The 20,850-nt window shown below is 56.4% G+C and overlaps 1 protein-coding gene across 2 annotated transcripts in view; it reads left to right on the top strand.

Annotated features, from left to right (window-relative positions):
- TRIM67 (tripartite motif containing 67) overlaps positions 1–18,519 on the top strand; it is a gene marked incomplete at both ends in the record, with an annotated part of 47,691 nt that extends 29,172 nt beyond the window's left edge. Inside the window, 9 exons of one of the 2 annotated variants that reach the window (XM_082853966.1) lie at positions 4,669–4,764; positions 6,357–6,479; positions 7,720–7,830; positions 9,246–9,399; positions 10,910–11,055; positions 13,868–14,006; positions 15,111–15,414; positions 17,147–17,309; positions 18,454–18,519. In XM_082853966.1, the coding sequence (XP_082710092.1) occupies positions 4,669–4,764; positions 6,357–6,479; positions 7,720–7,830; positions 9,246–9,399; positions 10,910–11,055; positions 13,868–14,006; positions 15,111–15,414; positions 17,147–17,309; positions 18,454–18,519 (1,302 nt within the window). Of the gene's footprint in view, positions 1–4,668; positions 4,765–6,356; positions 6,480–7,719; positions 7,831–9,245; positions 9,406–10,909; positions 11,056–13,867; positions 14,007–15,110; positions 15,415–17,146; positions 17,310–18,453 lie in introns of both variants that reach the window. The other variant, XM_082853965.1, reaches the window with a different exon arrangement.
- Between the last annotated feature and the right edge of the window lie 2,331 nt (positions 18,520–20,850).

The raw sequence follows: 20,850 nt of genomic DNA, 5'->3' as shown, positions 1-20,850 counted from the left end.
TGTTTCAAACATGAGAATTATCTCTGAAAGGTCCTAGTTGGGTAATTTAGATAATTCATGTCTTGGTCTGTTTGGGCTGCTATAAGCAAATCCCACAAAACAACAGAGATTTATTTCTCACAGTTCTGAAAGCTGGACATCCAACATCCGGCTGCCGGCCAGCTTAGCTCCTGCTGAGGCTCTCTTCGGGCCTTTGCGGACAGCCACCTTCTCACTGTGTCCTCACGTGGCCTTTCCTCAGTGCAGTGGGAGGGGAGGGGGAAAGCGCTCTCCAAGGGCACTGATCCCATCATGGGGCCTCCACCTATGTGACCTAATTGCCTCCCAAAGGTCCCATCTCCTAATACCATCACACTGCAGGCTAAGGCTTCAACATATGGATTTGGGGAGGACACATTCAGTCCGTAACAACCCCTATATGATGGGTTGAACAACTGAGAGGATTTCGGGAAAGCTTGGGCTATATTTCTAAGCATAATAGTAAGAACTCGTATGAGGTAGGGGTTGTTATTCCCACCTTACAGGGGAGGACCCTATAGAACAAAGAGATGAAGCATCTTCCCAAGATGCACAGCTAATGAATGACAGCGCCAAGATTTGACTGTACTGGCCCAGAGTTCTCTTGCTTAATGCAGTATGAGGTCCTCTAACACCATCCAGAATGGGACGGAGAAGGGAGAAAGCTACCCCACGTACCTAGAAGCTACTCTTTCGGGATGCAGGCAAAGATGTGACGCTAGGCCAGGAAGCAGGTGGTTTGGCCCACTTGGAAATACATTTTTAAGCTGTCTGTCTAAACTTAGAGACTCTGCAGCAATGTAGTTCTAACCTTAGAGGAATAAAAAGGCATAAAATACAATGTTTGATTCAAGTTAAAATCCATTCAGTCATTTTAAAAAATTTATCTTCGGTCTGGATACTTCCTTTCTTTCCAAGAGGATAGTATAACCAACATCCACAGAGACAGAGCAATCCATTCTCATTTCTCAGACGGCAGGCTCTTCTCTCAGACCAGAAAGACACAATTTTCAGTGTCCCCTGCTGGCCCCAAGGTAGTCCCTGTGGAAAAGAGGAAGAGCACGTTTCAAAACACTGAAGCCAAATACGGTATGCTGTGAACCCATAACACGTTGCCAATAAGTGAACCACTTGTCCCTTGAGAAATGGTTTCCACCTTCGCCGCCCAAACCCTGACTCCTTTGCCACTGGAATAACCAGGTCCAGTTTCCACAGTGCTGTCACCTGGGCAAGGAGAGGTGTCTCGTGGCCACATCACACAGGAAGGAACTGGGGTCAAGAAAGGGTCAAGTGTGTGCTTGTCGGGACATCCCTCAATGGCGACCGGACCTCACATGGGTGTCCGGGCTCTTCCCGGAGACCAGCAGACCGGGCACAGGTCTCTGTGCAGGCGAGCACCCTGCTGGGCCGGGGCCAGACGGCGTCAAGAGAAAGCAGAGGGCATGTCTGGTGGGCCTGGAGCCGTGTCTCCTGAGCTGTGAGATCATTCCCCTTTCAGCTGGGCGTTTGCCTAAGGTCCCTGGAGGCCCTCAAAGATCACTCTGTTCTGGGCTCCTTGCCAGGGTCCTGGGTCTACTTGCCAAGCAGGAAGCAGGTCCACAGGCCCTGGGGTGGGACGGGCCGCGGGGAGGCCAGGGCTGGCGGGGACAGAGCCCCGCTGGCTCCAGTTCCCCGGGTGAAGGGAAGGGGACTCTCACTAATGCAGCCTCTTGCCGGAAAAGGTGGTCGCCGTGGCGATGGATCTGCAGGGACCTGTCTTAGCTTAGCATCCGCTTCTAGTGGAGCAATTGCTTTGCTTTGTATTCAGCCAGTGAGCAGTTTTTGAGCCCCTGCTTTGTGCCAATGCCTGGCTAGAAAGACAAAGACAAAAAACAAAGTCCCCGCCATGAAGGATTGTATAGGTTCCTGGGAATCGGTCCCTCCTTGGGGAGGGAAGGGGTGCAGCCTCAGTGGGCCCTCTGCTCTGGGTGACTGTGGTGGGGAGGGAGGTGCCCCTCTTTTCTGGGCACTGATGATGGGCCTGAGTGATGCCGGCCTCTCCGGCTCCTGCTGGGCACGGTTATCAGGGACAGGCTGAGCTGGCCGAGGACCTGGACCCCTCTAAGGATGGGTGCAAAGATCTGTGCTACCCAGGGACTTCCCTGGTGGTCCAGTGGTTGAGAAACTGCCTCCCAGTGCAGGGGACGGGGGTTCGATCCCTGGTGAGGGAACTAAGATCCCACACGCCACGGGGCAACAGCCCACGCGCTGCAACTAAGACCCAACGCAGCCAAATACATATTAAAAGTAAAAATTAGGGCTTCCCTGGTGGCACAGTGGTTGAGAGTCTGCCTGCCGATGCAGGGGACGCGGGTTCGTGCCCCGGTCCGGGAAGATCCCACATGCCTCAGAGCGGCTGGGCCAGTGAGCCGTGGCCGCTGAGCCTGCGCGTCCGGAGCCTGTGCTCCGCAACGGGAGAGGCCACAACAGTGAGAGGCCCGCGTACCGCAAAAAAAAAAAAATTAAAATTAAAAAAAGATCTGTGCTGCCCAGAACAGCAGCCACTGGCCAAACGTGGTGGCTGAAAACTTCAAATAAAATTTAAATCCAGTCCCTCAGTTACATTAGCCACCTTCAGGTGCTCAGAGCCACCCATGCTGGTGGCAGCTGGATTAGAGCAGACACAGAACACGCTGCTGTTCCTGTAAGGTCGACTGGATATTCTTCCTGCGTGGATAATTGCAGCAGAAAGTGGTCCACGCCGGGTGCCCGTGGAGGGAGGGGCCTACACCAGCTGAGGTGGGGGGCATGGGGAAGCCAGTGGAAGAAGGAAGAGCTTCTCTGGAAGCTGCCTCTCTGCTGAGCCACACCTGAGGCTCCCAGCTGTCTCCCAGCAGGACAGAGCCCAGACCTCACCTTGACCTCACCTTGAACGTTGGTGACCCTGGTCTGAGGCCCCTTCCTTCTCCCTGTGTCTCCTCATCCACTCCGTGGCTACGTTTGTACCATCCAGTGGATCGCAAACTGCATCAGAAACCCCTGGAGAGCTTGTTAAAAGACAGATTCCTGGGCTTCACCCCCAGTTTCTGATCAGTAAGACAGGGGTGAGGCTGGAGAATTTGCGTTTCTAACAAATTCCTGGATGATGCTGATGCTGTCAGTCTGAGAACCACACTTTGAAAACCAGGGATATGGTCCACAGAATCACATTCATTGATTCAGTCATTCAACCAATACTTGTTTCATGCTGCCATGGGCATCGTGCTCTTTCTGTATGTGAGCAACCAGGCAAGGTCCCTGTTCTGGGGAGCCTACATTTTCGGGAGGAGAGACAGACAGGAAGCAAACCTGTGTTGGGTGGTGATGAACATTATGAAGAATAAAGCAGGGCAAAGGAAGAGGCCCCACTGACAGATCATATCTGAGCAGAGACCTAATGGAATATTACTCAGCCATGAAAAGGAACAAAATGGGGTCATTTGTAGAGATGTCGATGGACCTAGAGTCTGTCATACAGCGTGAGGTAAGTCAGAAAGAGAAAAACAAACATTGTATATTAACACATATATGTGGAAACTGGAAAAAGCGGTACAGATGAACCTATTTGCAGGGCAGGAATAGAAATGCAGACGTAGTGAACGGATGTGTGGACACAGCCGGGGGAAGGGGAGGGTGGGATGAATTGGGAGATTAGGTTTGACATAAATACACCACCATGTGTAAAACGGATAGCTAGTGGGAACCTGCTGTATAGCTCAGGGAGCTCAGCTGTGTGCTCTGTGATGACCCAGATGGGTGGGATGCGGGGTGGGAGGGAGGGAAGTCCCTGAGGGAGGGGATATATGTATACATACAGCTGATTCACTTCATTGTACAGCAGAAACAACATTGTAAAGCTATTATACTCTAATTTTTAAAAAAAAGAAAAGAAAGTGGAGAGCAGGTATGACCCAGCCTTTCTGGCCCCGTTTTTGCTCTGCCCTCAGCTTTTTACTCTGAAACATGAGTCGTGTTAAAAACCAAGGGCACCAGTCTATTCAATAGCAAGATTTTGAAGACAAATTCGATGGTGTGTGTATGTGTTTCATTCAAAAGAAGCCTGAAGCTAACAACTGGGCAGGGTAAGGAGTCCCTAGCGCTAAGGAGGAGGCCACCCTCATCCCCTTCCACGTGATGTCTTGGGACCCCCAGTCCATATGGCTCAGGCTCACTTCCAGTTCCTTTCCCCGCCCATCCCGCTCAGGCCAAAAGGCGCCTGTGCAGGGGTGGGGTGGGCAGAGCGTGGCCTGGGACCTGGGATTCCCTCACATAGGCGTCTGAGTTCCTACTGATGGGGGGGCACAACTGCTACAGCGGGGAGGGGGCCAGACCCAGCCAAGGCTCTACTTGCCTTCTTGTCCTGGGTCCTGTCAGCCTGAACCAATTAGCTGAATGCTCCTTACTACTACCCAGCTTTTGGGGTCCAGACAGAAGAGGGTTGGTCAACCAACACTTTATCAACGATTGCTGGAAAAATAAACACATGCGATAGAGTCCGGGAGTCAATAGCGGTCCCTTCGTAAGTGAGGACGGTTCCTGGGTTCTACCCTCTTATAAACACAAGCCTTCGTGAAGTGCAGACCAAGTGCCTTTAACACCTAATTTTCCTTTTCAACCTGTGATCTCTTTTAGGCCCAACTGTCTCAGGCCTTAAATGGAGTTTCCGATAAGGCAAAGGAAGCCAAGGAGTTTCTAGTTCAGCTGAAGAACATTCTGCAGCAGATCCAGGTGAGCATAGCTCCGGCTGGGAGGGGAGTCCCTGCAGGAGGTACGTGAAGCTTAGCAGAGGAGAGGAAAGGCCCCGTGGCAGGCGCTTTTCAGTGCTGAACGTGAGAAGGCCTAATTGTCCCACTGCACAGCCTCAGATGTTGCGGACATCACACACTCAATCCACTGACACCCCTATGACATCTGATAGGAAAGGGATTTTGCATGAACTCAGAGAGAATCCTAGAAAGAGAACTGGGCAGAAATAATGCAGCACTCTGCGTGGCCACGTAGCCCTAGGCGGTATCTGTATACGGTGCTTTTGTACCAAGGCATCAAAATATAAAAGCATCATTTACTAAACAAATGTATTTACTGAGCACCCATGCTGTGTCACACACAAGCCCGGCACAGATCAATAAGGCACAGCCTCTGTCCCCAGGAGCTCTGTCTGTCGGGGAGACAGCGTATAAATAAATGCACGCGTGGGGGAACTTTCCCACAGATCACGAACCGTAGAGCATTCCGGTGTCTGGATGGGAAAAAGGACTGAGGGCACTGAATTCCTAAGCAGCCAATAAAAACCATTCTTCCTAATAAGTGAAAGCACAGAATTCCGCTGCCAGGCATTTCCTGTCCTGGTTCTGATGCTTCAGGGACACCGGAGGTATCCGTTGGGTGGGGCAGCTGTAACAAGGTACCATCGATTGAGTGGCTTCAACAACAGTAACTTATTTTCTCATGGTTCTGGAGGCTGGAAGTCCAAGATCAAGGTGTCAGCAGGGATGGCTCCTCCCAGGGCCTCTCTCCTTGGTGTACAGATGGCCATCTTCTCCCTGTGTCCTCACACCGTCCTCCCTCTGTGTGTGTCTGTGTCCTGATCTCCTCTTGTAAGGACGCCAGTCAGACTGGATCAGGGCCCAGCCTGATGACCTCATTTAACTTACTTCTTTCATGGCCCTGTCTCCAAACACAGCCCCATTCTGAGGTCCTGGGGGTTAGGACTTCAAATAGGCACTTGGGGCAGGGGTGGGAGAGAACACCACCAGCCCATGACACGAGGTCTGAATCCAGGCTGACCTGAGTGATGTTGAAAGGTTTTTTTTGTTTTTTTTTTAAACTGAGAGAGTCAGATCCTACAGCAAGAACAGTGGGTTTTGTTTGTTTTACTGTTTTCTGATTAGAGAAAGCAAAAGTATGTTATAGAAATTTTGAAAAGTAGAGAATAACAGACAGAAGTAAGAAAAGTTCACCAATATCTCAGCCCCTGAGGTGACGCCCTCGCCGTTTTGACCCATTGCTCCACTGCTTTACACACACACGCACGTGCACGTGCAGTGTGCGGTTACGCTGCACACGCTTGCAGCTGCTCTTCTTCTTCGGTCTCTCTCACGAACTTTTCCCGTGGCATTGAAAACCCTCACAAACCCTCATGGTTTGGATGACTGAATATTCCCTCCATCCTATAGATGCGCTGAGACTCACACGTGCACTGTTTCCAGTTCAATAACGGGACAGCTCACCCCGGGACGAGCTTGCTGGTGTGCCCCTGTGTCTCTCGTGCTGGCCACGTTTCCGCGTGTCTTCTCCCTAAAGCTCTGTGCATCCCGCAGGAGAACGGCCTGGACCACGAGGCCTGCCTGGTGGCTCAGTGTGACGCGCTGGTTGATGCTCTAACCCGGCAGAAAGCCAAGCTGCTTACCAAGATTACCAAAGAGAGGGAGAACAAGCTGAAGGTGGGTCCCCGGGCGGCCGATGCCCTCGGTCCCATCACGGCCTCCGAGCCGAGCTCGGGGGAGCACGTAGTGTAGGCTCTGGGTCAGTGTTAGTTGAGTGAACAAACGAATGAATGAACGAACGAACAAACGAATGAATGAACAAATGAACAAACGAACGAATGAATGAATGAACGAATGAACGAACGAATGAATGAACGAACGAACGAATGAATGAATGAACGAGCGAATGAATAAATGAATAAACGAACGAACGAATGAATGAACGAACGAATGAATGAACGAACGAATGAATGAACGAATGAACAAACGAATGAATGAACGAATTAATGAACGAACGAACGAACATATGAATGAACGAGCGAATGAATAAACGAACGAACGAATGAATGAACGAACGAATGAATGAATGAATGGGGAGAGGAAGGGCTGAGCAAGTTGGCCCGGGACCTACTTACACTCGTGTCACTTTCCCTGAAGCGATCAGCACCCCTGCTCTCCCTCCAAAGCTGGAGGGAGATGCCTGAATCCTGCTGTTTTCAGTCAGAAGGCCACTCTCTCCCATCTTCTCCCGGCCCCTGTTTTCTGTCGAAGGGACACTGCCTGTTCTCATCTTGCAGAGCAGAGGTGGCCACGGCGGGTGACAAGGCTCCGGCTCTCCCCCTTCTTCGGGCTTTCTGATGTCTGGTGCTCGCAGTGGTCAGCAGGGACACCACAGCCAGTGGCCACCGCGGCAGGGGGAGGCTTCCCCCCACTCGGCACTGGGTCCCCGGGCCAGGCAGGTGCCCCGTGAACACCCTGCCTTGACAGAAACTACTCATCTCATTGTCTGGGCTCGATCTATTCTACAGACATTTCCCAACTGAATCAGGAAATGTTACTTTCAAGGAAAGAAGGAGTGTGTGTTGGGGATGAGCCATGGTTTACATGCAAAGCAGCCGAGCCCCTTGAGTTCCCACCCAACGCGTGAGACTGGGGCATCGGTCACTAGGAGGGTTTCAGGGGGTGCACGTTCCCTGCTTCTCTATCCAGAGTTCAGGAAGTTTGCTCTGTGGGGTGTGGCGACCCTGCTTGTTGGGAAGTGGGTCCATTTACCGCCCACGTAACGAGGGCACGTGGAGCTCAGGAACACAGCAGCAGCAGGAGAGGGTGCAAGGCAGCCGGGACCCATGCCGCTTGCCGCTGCAGCCGGGCTGCTGTTCCTCGATGAGACAGTTACTAGGGATACTTCTCGTGGCAGATGGTTTGGGACCAGATCAATCACTGCACGCTGAAGCTGCGCCAGTCCACGGGGCTGATGGAGTACTGCCTGGAGGTGATCAAGGAGAACGACCCGTCCGGGTTTCTGCAGGTGAGCGGGCTGGGCATCGTTCCTCCAAATCCACTGCCATGCCCCAGACTAGCTGAGGTTCTAGGAAGGTCCCTCCCAGCGGCTTGGAGTTGAGCAGAATCTCCTGTGCTCAGCGATTCCAGAAGACCTAGGTTCTCTTCTTAGCTCTGCGTCTCACTAGCTGTGACCCTGGCTCTGTGTCATCCTTAAATGAGGAGATCAAACATCATAATCCCTAGGGCTGAAATGCCGTGCTTTCGTGCCTCGACTTGAAACCCCAGTTCAGCATTTTCCCCACAGATGAGAAAAGACAGTCTTTGCCAATCAAGCTGGAAAGATTGCACAGGACGAAGTGAGTCAGAAGAATCCACATGACCCGTTCCCTCAGGGTGCGGAGTCCTGCAGGTCTGGGCACGTGACCGCTGCCTGCAAAGCCAGTGCAGCCTTGCTGGGCATCCTTCCAGCAGCCAGTCTGACTCGGGGTCACGAGCACCTCTTGGGATCATGTGTGTGATTCAGACGGAAGCTCTGTCCTCTGTCTCTAGGGAACATGATGAATCTCCTGGACTGGTCCCCAGCAAGGGTGCATGGAGTCATGGCTCTACAGGGACACATGCAAATGTCTGAATGAGCAGGACTTGCCAGCAGAGGAGAACAGAGCTGTGGGTTTGATGCAGTGAGAGTTTGGAGCAGAAGCTGCAGCACAACGTGGAGGAAACACAGAGGGAGGGAGGGAGCTTCACGCTCCTGGGGATGAACGAGCTGCTTTCAGACCCTGGGACAAACCACTAGTATGTTTCACTTTGCAAAGTGCTGGATCTAGCAAAAGAGGTAGAGTGAAGACTGTTTTTGTATATTTTAAAAGTATTGGGCTTCCCTGGTGGCGCAGTGGTTGAGAGTCCGCCTGCCGGTGCAGGGGACGTGGGTTCGTGCCCCGGTCCGGGAAGATCCCACATTGCCGCGGAGCGGCTGGGCCCGTGAGCCATGGCCGCTGAGCCTGCGCGTCCGGAGCCTGTGCTCCGCAACGGGAGAGGCCACAGCAGTGAGGGGCCCGCGTAACGCAAAAAAAAAAGTAGTGGACTTCCCTAGCGTCCGCTGGTTAGAACTCCGCGCTTCCACTGCAGGGGACGTGGTTTTGATCCCTGGTCGGGAATGACCACGCATGACGCGCAGTGCGGCCAAAATAAATAAATAAAGTAAAAGAATTCTTTTAAAAAGTATCATTTGCTTCACAAAAGGGTTTAGCCTGAAACAGCAAGTGCTTCTTTACGTTTAACATGACTAAGCTGTTAAAAGATGATCTCTGCCAGGGCGTGAGTGGGCGTGCTTAACCACCGCGGCCCCCTGAGCCCACAAAGTCCCTGTCCCTTCCTTACCCCCTGCTACGCTATTTTCCCTTTGCACGTGGAAACCCTAAACTCTGTGCTTCCTTTAAGATCTCGGACGCCCTGATCAAGCGTGTCCAGGTGTCTCAAGAGCAGTGGGTCAAAGGTGCCCTGGAGCCGAAGGTGTCTGCAGAGTTTGAACTGACCTTGGACAGCGGGCCACTGCTGCAGGCCATCCACCAGCTGGACTTCATTCAGATGAAATGTAGGGGTGAGCCGTGGTTGGCCCAGTTCAGGTGATGCTGCTTCTGGAAGAGGCATCCACTCTGCAGCGCAGCTTAGTGCCCTCAGAAGACTTGGGACGCTGGTGTGACCCAGAGTGGGAGGGAGGGACGCCTGAGTCACAGACCCGGGTTCAGATCCCAGCTCAGCGACCCTCGAGCTGGGTGACCTCTGTGGGTAGCGCCCAGCCTGGGCCAAACTTTTCCCGTTTGTGAAAGAGGATCATTTGTTCATTCAGAGACACCTGTTGAGTGTCTACCACGTGCCGGGCAGCATCCCAGGTGCTCAGGACGCAGCCGTGAGCAAGTGTGCAGACTCCCTCACTAGACGGAGCTGATAGTTAGAGGAAGAAATAGACAACACGCCCATAGCACAATACAACAGGTAGAGGGATGTAAACTGATGGCGGCAGGTGGGACAAACAAGGTGCCTTTTGAGAAGGGGGCATTAGTAGACATGGGTGTGGGAGGGAGATATGTTGAGGTGAGGAGGAAAGAGATGTAAGGTAAGGGAGGAACATTCCAGAAGGCCGAGGCGTGGTGAGTGCAAAGGCCCCGAGGCAGGTATAAGTGTTCTGTGTTCCAAGAAGAGCGAGAAGGTCAGAGGTGAGAGCAGACGGGAGAAGGTGGTGGATGGTAGCGGTGAGTTCAGAGACCCACAGGGGACACGAGCTAAGGGTTAAGTAAAGTTTGCATAGCTTTCCCCAGGTTACAAAATTAGCAAGTGACGTCCCCCTGCCTCTCCAGAGACGTTAAGGGTACATTCAGGAGGGGGAATGAAGCTCTTTGGTTGTTTTAGACCCATATATCCAAGGGCTGAGTGCCACACCTACAGAATCTGTGAACTCAGGAAAATCCTTACTTCAAAATGCGTGGCCATTTTTAAACCAGAGGCACCCAGGCTCTTGTGCATCTCTGTGCTTTCTCCCATACTCAGTTTGCACCTCCCAGTCTCACCTTAATCGAACTTAGGATACACTTGACTCAAATCCCTGATTCCACGGGTTGACTGCCTGATACTGTAAGATGGCCTCTCCTTCCGGGATCTAGTCCCCTGGGCCTTTCAAACGCTTCCAGACAAAGGTCTCAGTGGGTCTTTGCATTTTGCCCTCCCCGCCCCCGAGAGCATCTTCCGGGCCCCAGGTGTGAGCTGCTTGCTGCCCTGTGCAGAGGGTCCGCAGAGGCCGGGCTGCAAGTCCTCACCAGCTGCTCAGGGGCCGAGCCAAAACCAGTGGTTCTTAGTGGGCAGGTGGGCAAGGGGCAGCTCTTCCTCAGGGCTCCAGACCCAGAGGGGTGGAGGCACCTGCCAGGCCTCTCCCTGCCCCAGATCCCAGGACCCCCGTCCAGGGTTGAGAAGCACACTGAGCTGTGCCCACGAGCAGCCAGGAGGGACGCAGGGTGGCCACCTTTCCTCCTGGGGTGCGGCCGGGTCCACGCGGCCTCCCTGTGCCCTGTAGGGGTTTGTGCACTAAAGCCCACCTGTCCCCGTCACAGTGCCGCCCGTGCCCCTGCTGCAGCTGGAGAAGTGCTGCACCCGGAACAACAGCGTCACGCTGGCCTGGAGGACGCCGCCCTTCACCCACAGCACCGTGGACGGCTACATCCTGGAGCTGGACGACGGAGACGGGGGCCAGTTCCGGGTGAGGCCCCGCTGCTTGCCGGGGGGAACTTGCGCTGTCCCAGCCTCTGCACCAGCCCAGGGGGCTGCCCTTAGCTCTGATGCCACCAGCGAGGGCATCGGCCCCCAGGATGCAGAGCAAGTGGGCCCGGGCTCATGGGTTGTGGGGCTTCTCTACCGAGGGCTGGGTCTGGGCAGGCAGAGGCGGCGGCCACAGAAAGTTCTGGATGTTTTTTCTGTGAAGACTGACACAGGTCGGAGGCCAAGGTAGAGCTCCGAAAAGGTGTCCCCCGCGGTACCCACTTCCCAGTCGGCCCAGCAGCGCAGTGGTATCTGGTCAGCACCCTCCCACCCAGCACCCCGAAGCCTCTCCCCACCCTCTCGAGGTTCCTTCACACCTGCCTTGCCCAGTTCAGTGATTAGTTCACCTGGCAAGGTGGGAAGACACCTGAGAAATGTTTGTTGGGCTGGGGTGACCGTCTACCTTCATGTCCCAAATGATGAAATCTGTGTGGACAGTAAATACGCTTAGCGCGTCACAAGTGCGTCTTCTAGTCTCGGCCCGTGGTAGCAAACCTGGACGGCTCCCCACCCCAAGCCAGCGCCCTAACGCATCTCTACCGCGAGACGGCACACAGTGAAGTTCAGGCTCCCGTCCAGTCGTTGTGTTGACAGGAACACCAGGGAGTACAAACTCGGGGTCTGCTGAGAGCTCCACCTTTCTGTCCCTGAGGGACTAAAGAAAGACTCGTTCTAACAAACCAGCGCAGTCATAACAATTCTCATACTTCTTCTCCTGGGAAGTGGCACCCATTCAGCGTCTCTTGCCAACGGTCAATATTCTCTTTGTTTCCCTCAACTGGATTGACGCCTATGTCTTGTCTTGTCTTGTTTCAAGAATTTCAGAGTTGGGGAAATCACTGCAGTACTCCCTTGGGAATAATTGAGTCCCTGGGGATATGGGCTCCTTAGTGAGAAGCTGAGGTTGCTTTGGCCAGGAAGAGTGGGTCATACACCGGGTCCAGAACCTCAGCCGTTCCGGTCGTGCAAATGAGCTAGGAACTGACAGAGCTCCCTGACTAACCAGAAACCGGGAGGAGAGCTTATGGTTTTGAAACGGGAAGAAAGAGGAGACTGTTTGAGACATTAAAAGAAGCAGCCAGGACTTCCCTGGTGGCGCAGTGGTTAAGGATCCGCCTGCCAATGCAGGGGACACGGGTTCGAGCCCTGATCCGGGAAGATCCCACAGGCTGTGGAGCAACTAAGCCCTCTAGAGCCCGCGAGCCACACTCCTGAGCCCGCGTGCCACAACAGCTGAAGTCCGCACACCTAGAGCCCGTGCCCCACAATAAGAGAAGCCACTGCAATGAGAAGCCCGCGCACCGCAACGAAGAGTAGCCCCCACTCGCCACAACTAGAGAAAGCCCACACGCTGCAACGAAGACCCAATGCAGCCAAAACTAAATATAAAATAAATAAATAAATCTTTAAAAAATAAAAATAAAAGAAGCAGCCACAGGGCTGAACTGAAGATGGCTTGTCCCCTTTGAAGCATGACCACTAACAAAAGCTCCACCCGAGGGCTAGAATTTATGAGAAACCATGTGTTGTAGTGGGAAAAGCGTGGACGCTGAATGCAGACAGACCTGGATTTGAACGCTGGCTTCTAAACGGATTAACTGTGATCTTGGGCAAGTTGCCTGCCTTCTCTGGGTATCCTTGTGAATAAAATAATGAAAATAATAGCAATGTCCCAGGGTTGTACGAGGATTAAGATGTCTCATACAGGGACTTTCCTGGCGGTCCAGCGGGTAAGACTCCGTGCTCCCAGTGCAGGGGTCCCGGGTTCCATCCTTAGATCCTGCATGCATGCCGCAACTAAGAAGTCCGCAGGCCGCAATGAAGATCCTGCGTGCCGCAACTAAAGACCCTGCTGCAGCCAAAATAATAATAACATAAATAAATAAACGTTTTTTGAAAAGATGCCTTATACAATGCCTGGCACACAGCTCCTATTATCAATAACTTGGAAAAACAAATGAAGAGAAACACCCCAAGTAATCAAGCAGACGTTTTAGACCAAGCTGATGTAATGCCGTAGGTGAGGTGTAAGGCTATGCAGTTGGGGGAAGTTAATAGGGCAGAGCAAGTGTGAAGTAAACGGGAAACAAAGTAAATGTTCTAGAAAAGGATCTTTGGGGGCCGATGCAGAAATGTCCCACCCTCTGGGGAGGCCAGGAAAAAGGCAGCTCCAGGAGTCCCAAAAGGAGGAGGAAGGTGGCAGCCTCAGCAGTGGGAGAAGCGGGGAAGGAGGTGGAGTGCCCGTCTTACTCCAGAAACGGCCAAGTCAACTTGAACCACCTGCGCCTGGCCACGCCCTTCCTCCATCTGCTTTTTCCCATCATGTGTGATGACCCTTCCCTTTCAAATATCTTTTGTTTTATTTAGATGCTTAGCCCATGTTTTTTCTAACTTAATTTCCCACTGGAAACCAATAATCCCCTCTTACTCCAATCGAGAAGGAAGTGGGGTTTTCAGCAGCCCCACTCCCGGGCTCCGGAGTCCTGTCCGTCCGGCCTCTCCTCTGCGGAGGCAGGACGGTCTCGGGCAGCATCCCGGCTACCGCACCTCATACCTTCGCAGGAGAGGGCCCATCAGCCAATAGGAAGAGTTTGTGTCCAACTTGGACGTGGCCTGAGACTCGGCCACCACGTGTCCAAAATCTCCTTATTAATAACTCTTTGGGGATGCTAGCACTCTTGATGTCACCGTGCAGCTAAGAGAAATTTTCCACATAACGGAGGCGCCTGACGAGCTGTCTGGGTCTCTTCCAGGAGGTGTACGTCGGCAAGGAGACCCTGTGCACCATCGACGGCCTTCACTTCAACAGCACCTACAATGCCAGGGTCAAGGCTTTCAACTCCTCTGGCGTCGGGCCCTACAGTAAGACCGTCGTCCTGCAGACGTCCGACGGTGAGCCCTGGGGTGTCTCGGGGGAAACAGATTCAGGCCCAACCCACACAGACGGGCAGACAGACAAGGGAAATCTGTGAGCTGCTCATGAGGGAGCGTGAGGGAGTGGCGGAAACAGGCGAGTCTGTCTCTTCCGGCCCCGCCCCTGCTCCGCTCACTTGGCTCCATGTGCCTCACCTCCCTGCCCCCCAGCCACGAAGGAAAGAGACACTCCTTCACCCCATTTGCTGGAGCTGGGAAGGGAAGCTAGGAGTTGAGAGGCACAGGGAGGCTAAACTCCCACTTCCGAGGGGCCGAGAGCGGGTAGGACGGTCCCAGAGAAGAGAAGGCACGCGGCTGCCAGGGAGGAACCTACCCCTCGAATACCCAGCGTGAGAGCTCAGATCTGAGGCGTGCCCACCGCGCTTCATCCTTTCAGGTTTCAGGCAACAAGAGCACGTCGGCTTTCTGCGGGATTTTGATCATCTGAGTCCTTAGCGTCGAGGGATGATGTAGGGGTCCCAGGACGGTGCCAGCCCTGTGTTTAGTGTCATTGTTTATCCCAGCATGTCCTCTGGGGAACACGTGACAGCCTGGACTGTCTCCCAGGGACAGGAGCAGATGATGCTTTCCCCCCCAAGATGGGTTCACCAGCTGTGTGCCCACGGGGGCCCTCGCCTGCCAGCGGGCTGTGAAGCAGAGCCTGAAGCTCTGGGGCTTTGGTGACCTCACTTCACCTCTCTGCGTCTCAAATCCCCCTCCCACGAGGTGGGGTCTGGATATCTACTCCCCCTCACTCATAACAGTGCCCGAAGCGTGCAGAAGGGGCTTAGAAACCAAGATTCCACGAAAGCATTTAGACTGGGGGCCTGACTGTCTGTGTTCCTTGGTAAGGTTGGGTTCATGGGATTGGGATCTTGGATGAACACAGAGGAGGGAACGTGAGTGTGTGTGTGTGTGTGTGTGTGTGTGTGTGTGTGTGTGTGTGTGTGTGTGTGTGAATCGCACAGGGAAGAACATTCGACACTGGGTGCCCGCTTCCTGAGAGATGCCAGCGGGTCTGTGTCTCCGAGCCCAGGTCACAGGCTGCCACTCACCCTGCGCCTCTTGCCCCTTCCTTTGCAGTGGCCTGGTTCACGTTTGACCCCAACTCTGGGCACCGGGACATCATTTTATCCAACGACAACCAGACGGCCACCTGCAGCAGCTACGATGACCGGGTGGTGCTGGGCACGGCGGCCTTCTCCAAGGGCGTGCATTACTGGGAGCTGCACGTGGACCGCTACGACAACCACCCGGACCCCGCCTTCGGGGTGGCCAGGGCCAGCGTGGGCAAGGACATGATGCTGGGCAAGGACGACAAGGCCTGGGCCATGTACGTGGACAGCAACCGCAGCTGGTTCATGCACTGCAGCTCCCACACCAACAGGTGCGTGAGCGCCCGGCCTCCCTGTCGCGGGGCTTAGGGATGAGAGCCCTCCTGCTGTTCCCACGTTCCGGGGTCGGGAATGGCGGGCGGTGTTTTCGGCCACTTTGGCGTCCAGCTTCCAGGGAGAAGCGAGCGCTGGCCCGCAGCGCAGAGGCGCGATCGGACAGAGTCTAGAGCACAGCAGAGCCAGCGGGTGTGCAGGCCGCTCAGCGAGCCCCGCGCCTGGGTTCCGCCGCCCCTCCGCTCTGCTTTCCTCCACACCCGTCAGCCCAGCAGGGCTGTGAATCAGCCCGGCGGGAGGTGCGGCACCCTTGGGGCGCTCCTTGCTGGTGGCTCTGTCCCGGGCACCCCCAGCACTGCCTCACCCTGAGCCCGGCCCCGGCAGTGGTGTCACCAGGCTGGACACGGGAAACTCCCATGCTGGGCGGACGGGCCCTCTGGGGCTGCCCTGGCCAAGGAACCCACAAGTGGAGGGTTGTGACCCTCAGAGCTGCCTGCTTGCTGTGGGGTTTCCTTCCCAGTCTGCTGAGGGCCTTCTCCCCAGCGGGCAGAGGCGAGGGGCCCCGAGAGGCCGACCTCCCTGCACGCCAGCGCTGGGCAAGGTCAGCTCTGGGGGCCCTCGGTGCTCTGGGCCCACCTGCAGCTCTGCAAATGGCCCCAGGGGTCCTGGTCTGGGGCAGGGACTTGCCCGAGGATCCTCGGGGCGGGGTTGGGGGGGGTGGAGGCTGATCGGACCCTCCCACCTGCCTTTTCACTGGCGGTGACCGTCTCTCCAGAGGCAGCTCTGCGCGGTCGCTGCGGACTGCCTGCTCACAGACCGCGCAGGGGCCGAGTCTGGGCCCAGCAGCTCCGTCTCTACTTGCTTAGGCCACGCAGGCGCCCAGATACATTGGGACGGGCGTAACAAGAGAGAGCAGGTGCGGAGCTTTCTTTGTGCCCCATGCTGTGGGAAGCCCCTGGCTCCTACGGTTCCATCTGGGCCCTGGCAAAGTGCGACTGTGATCGCCATTTTGCAGATTATGAGATTGCGGCGTACGGTTGATGCTCAAGTCACAGGACTCATTAGAGGCGGTGTCAGGGTTTAACTCAGGATGCCGGCTCCAGTTCCGGGGGGCAGGGGCGGGGCGGAGCGGTCGGGGCTGGGCCGGGGGACCCCGGGGGAGGCTGCCGCTTGGGCGGGTCATTACCGCCACCTGGTGGTCAGCATCTGAACAGCACCAACAGGCCCGCTGCCAGTTCCCTTCCCCACCGGCGGGCTGGGGGGCCCGGCTCACCCTCCGGGAAACCTACCCTCTGAAAACACCCGGCGAGCGCTGCTCGCCGTTTCCCGTGCTCCCAGCCCACCATCAGCCTCCAGCTAACCAGCTCATTCCCAGTCAGGAAAGGACAAGGATGGTTTGGTGATCCGAGCAGAGCAGCCAGTGGCAAGGCCGGCCGACCTCAGCCCCAGCCAAGGGAGGGGACGGTCCGACGGCCTCGGCCCGCCCGCCCCGGTGCTGCCCGCCTAAGGACCGGCCCCGCCCGGTGGAGGCGAATCCCAGCCACCACGAAATGGAGCCTCGCAGCAGGTGTCAGGAGCGTCACGACGCACGCCCTGTGCCCCGCCGCGGGTCACCGTGGGATGGCCAGCGCCCTGCCCCGCCGCGGGGGCTGTGATTTTAGGCGAGGGTACCCGCAGCATCCTTTCGGGGATCCTCCTGTCCTCACCTACGTGCCGGGCTCCTCTTCCCAGGACGGAAGGCGGCGTGTGCAAGGGGGCCACCGTGGGCGTGCTACTGGACCTGAACGAGCACACCCTGACCTTCTTCATCAACGGGCAGCAGCAGGGCCCTACGGCCTTCAGCCACGTGGACGGGGTCTTCATGCCGGCCCTCAGCCTCAACCGCAACGTGCAGGTACCGCGCACCCTCCAGGCCAGGGCCCGTCTGCCGCCCCCGGCCCCGGCCCCGCTGCCCGTGGGCCTCCAAAGTGCGCCGGGCAAAGGGGGCTCTAAAGAAGCCGCCCGCGGTGCCGTCCAGGCAGGGAGCTTACCCACCGGCCCACCTGGGCATCCCCTGGAGACGCTCCTCTCCGGCGTGATGTTTTCTTGCTTGTCCGCTTGAAAGGAGCAGAGGCTCTAGGTGGCGGCTTCGGGGCGGGGTGTGAAGGGGGCGGGTGACAGGCAGGGTGGAGAGGGCCAGGGAGGGTGGAGGAGGGAGGCAAGTCCTGCTTCCATGTTCTGGGAGAGAGGAAGGTCGGTGCCCCTGCCCGGCGTGGGCCCCGATGGCCCAGGGTGTGCCGGGCCTCCACGGGGCTTTCCCCCGAGAGGAGAGACGGAACTGAGGCGGGACCTCTCCTAGGGGTTCCCTCACCCTCCCTGTCCCTCTGGCTCCTGCGTGAAGCAGGCAGCCCCTCAGGGCCAGGCCCAGTCCTGGGGGCTGCGGGGGTGCCGCCGGCCCAGGAGGCCCGACACACCCAGAGGCAAAATGGGAGCCCGGTGAGAGTGTGAGGGAAGCTTGGAGAGCAGCGTGGAGCAGGGTGCCAGCCTTTCTTCCCGGCACACTGCTCCTCCCCCCGGGAGGTATATGGGGTGGGGGGCAGAGGCCTGCTTCGCGGTGCCCGCTGACCCTGAATATTGTCACCTACTGATTGATTTGTACCTCCAGTCCTTGCAAAAGGGCTTTGAGGCAGCCTGAAATATGGGCTGTTCTTCCACAGGGTTCATAGAACAGATGTAGGAGAGGAAAGAGGGCCATGGAAAGAAAGCAGAAACGCATGTAAACCCGGAGCCCCAGTGCCTGACTGTAAGAGCATCAGCCTTGCTGGGGCTCCTGGCAGCGGGGGCGGCGTGAAAGAGGCAACGACCAGCTCCTGGGGCAGACTCCCGGGCCCGATGTCAGTGAGGACGAGCCTGATAAACAGCTGACTCCACAGCACAGAGGAGGCGGGCTGCCGCCCGTGGGGATCCCGGGGCAGAGGGCGGCACAGCTGCTGAGCTGTCTGTGCTCAGGGTTCACGGGCAGCAGCTCCCGCCCTCGCTCACCGCATCTTCTTTTCCAGGTCACCCTGCACACGGGATTGGAAGTGCCAACCAACCTGGGGCGGCCAAAGGTGCCGGGCAACTAGCCTCCCAGGCCCTGCTCTGCACGGCTGCCCCTCACTGCACTCACATAACCCCGAGGGCAGCACAGCCACATCCTGGGTGCAGCCCAGCAGCCATGGAGCATCTCAGAGACCCGCTTTCTTTGGGGGACGGAGAACGATCTGCAGGCTGTGTGCACGGAGGCCCCAGTCAGTGGTGGACACGGGAGTGTGTTTCCTCTCGTTCCACCAGCCGTTACAAATACGAAGAGGGACCTTTCTCAAGGGAGCAAGGAAGTGTTCGGGGTTTCATTTTGTTTCCTGCCCTCCGATTTAGAAGCTTGTCTTTTTGGGGGGCAAGAGGAGAGCAGGCTCTGAGACGTGAATCCTGAGAGCAGGAGGCGGCGGGGGGCGCTCGGGAATCTCGTGGCCTCAGTGTCAAGTCTTTGCTGGACTCCGCTCCTTCAGAGAACCAAGGGTACAGGTTCCCATCTCTGCCAGGAAACGTTGTTATCCTTTAGCTTTTCGGTTCTGGAGTCTTCAGTACGTTATGCCACTTGCAGACCTAATCCAGGATGGATAGAGAGGGATGTTAATCATTCATCATGGTCTTTGCCGCTCTCGTTGAACTGTTGAGAACTTTTAAAAACAGTTTCCTTAGGTCCTTCATTAGTCCACCAACCTCTCTCTCTCTCTTACACAGACACACACACACCAGTCTGCTACAATTCACTCAGTTCTTAAACACAAAAGAAAACACTGGAATCTGAATCACTATGTGAAGAGTCTCCACCTGGTGATGGCTTTTTCGGGAGCTGGCTCCCCACGACGTTCGCTGCAAACCTGTTACTCTTCCGAGCTCGGAGGCTCTCAGACTCAAGAGCGTATGAGATGGGAGTCCCTGGGGAAGTCTCTTATACTCAGTCCACCTTCACTTTGAGACCATCTACTGTCAACGTGAACGCATCATGAGAGCAAAAAGTAGCCCCGATGGCAGGGGAGGCTCTGCCCTGACGGGGCGGGCAGGACTCTGCAGGAGGCAGGAAACAGATGACGTCATGTTCCTGGTCTCCCTGCTTGCCCGCCAGCCCGGGTGTGCGGAGTCCACGTGGCCAGGGCGGGGCTCTGGGGTGAACCCTCCCCTGCCTGCTGGGAACACTAACCTTCTCCCTTGAGTCCGCAGCCCGCTGCAGGGTCTGAGCCCGGGGCCGGCCGCCGTCCTGGCCCCGGAGCCCCTCCCCCTCCTCCCGGGTCTCTTCTTCCTTGACCTCCACCGCCTCCATCTCCAACTGGTAGTACGCCGTTCTCTCTCCTTTTTAAAAGAATATATTTTATCAAGCATTCTTTTTGAGGTCGAGGGGTAACTTGTCTATTTGCTGGATTGGATTTTTATAAAACTTAGCCCGGAAACCGGCACCAACTGTGTTTACTCGGTTCACTCACTTCTACCTGCTAGTTTAGACGCTGCACTTGCTTTCTGAGTCAGGCCGGCCAGTGCTGTGCAAATCCTACCCTCTATTCAGCAGATCCGACAATCCTACCTCAAGCTCCCGCTCCCAGATGGGGGGTGGCCTGCGAGGCCGGCTGCCCCGCGTCTGCAGGAGCCGCCTGGTGCTGTGTTCAAGCCCCCGCCGCCCAGGCCCTGGCAACCACCTGCTCGGTGGAGTCGAGGTCTTGCCCCGTCCTCGTCGTCCAGCGGGTGGCTCCCAGGGCACTCCCGCATCCCGCCCCGAAGCCCCCGCGAGAGCCCAGCAGGTGATGCACACGGCCCGGCGCCCCGGCCGCCTGCCCCGTCTCCGCTTCCACTGCCCTTCCGTCTCACTCCTGGGCCACGGCCCCGGCAGCCTCGGCTTGGAGGGTAAGGAAGGTTCCTGAAGGTTGGAGGAACCAGAGGAGGCACAGCCTTCCCGGGGCCAAGGGAGCCGTGGCCGGCAGGGCCAGAGACGTCGGCTTTGGGATGTGTCTTTTGGGAAAGATGAGCTCGTCGGTCCCAAGGCGGGCCGGGCCGGTGGAATTGGCTCTTTTCGGTGGAGTCTGGGTGAAAGGCTGGGGAGCTCCCAGGATCATGGAAGCCATGTGACCATGCGGCCCTGGCCCTGCGTCTTCGGGGAGGAGCTCCTGGGCATCAGCCTGGACTTGGTACCAGCCTTCGGAGAGCCAGCACCTCGGTCAGAGGGAGATGGGAAAGGGACAAGGGAGGCCTCTTTAGGGAGAACATGACCTGCGGCTCAGAGAGAAGCCACCGGGACTCTCTCCCCACGGCCACGGCGGCCAGAGGGGCTGTGAGTGGGGAGCCGGTGAGCACGTGCCTTTCCCAACTCCTCCAGGGGCCCAGAAGCAATACGGCGGATACTGGGGACCGCGTCAGGCTGTCCT

The sequence above is a fragment of the Leucopleurus acutus genome, assembly GCF_964270905.1.
Source record: "Leucopleurus acutus genome assembly, chromosome: 14".
In the NCBI taxonomy this organism is placed as follows: domain Eukaryota; kingdom Metazoa; phylum Chordata; class Mammalia; order Artiodactyla; family Delphinidae; genus Leucopleurus; species Leucopleurus acutus.
Note: the sequence above shows the minus strand (reverse complement) of the source record. Positions and strands in the feature narration are given on the sequence as shown.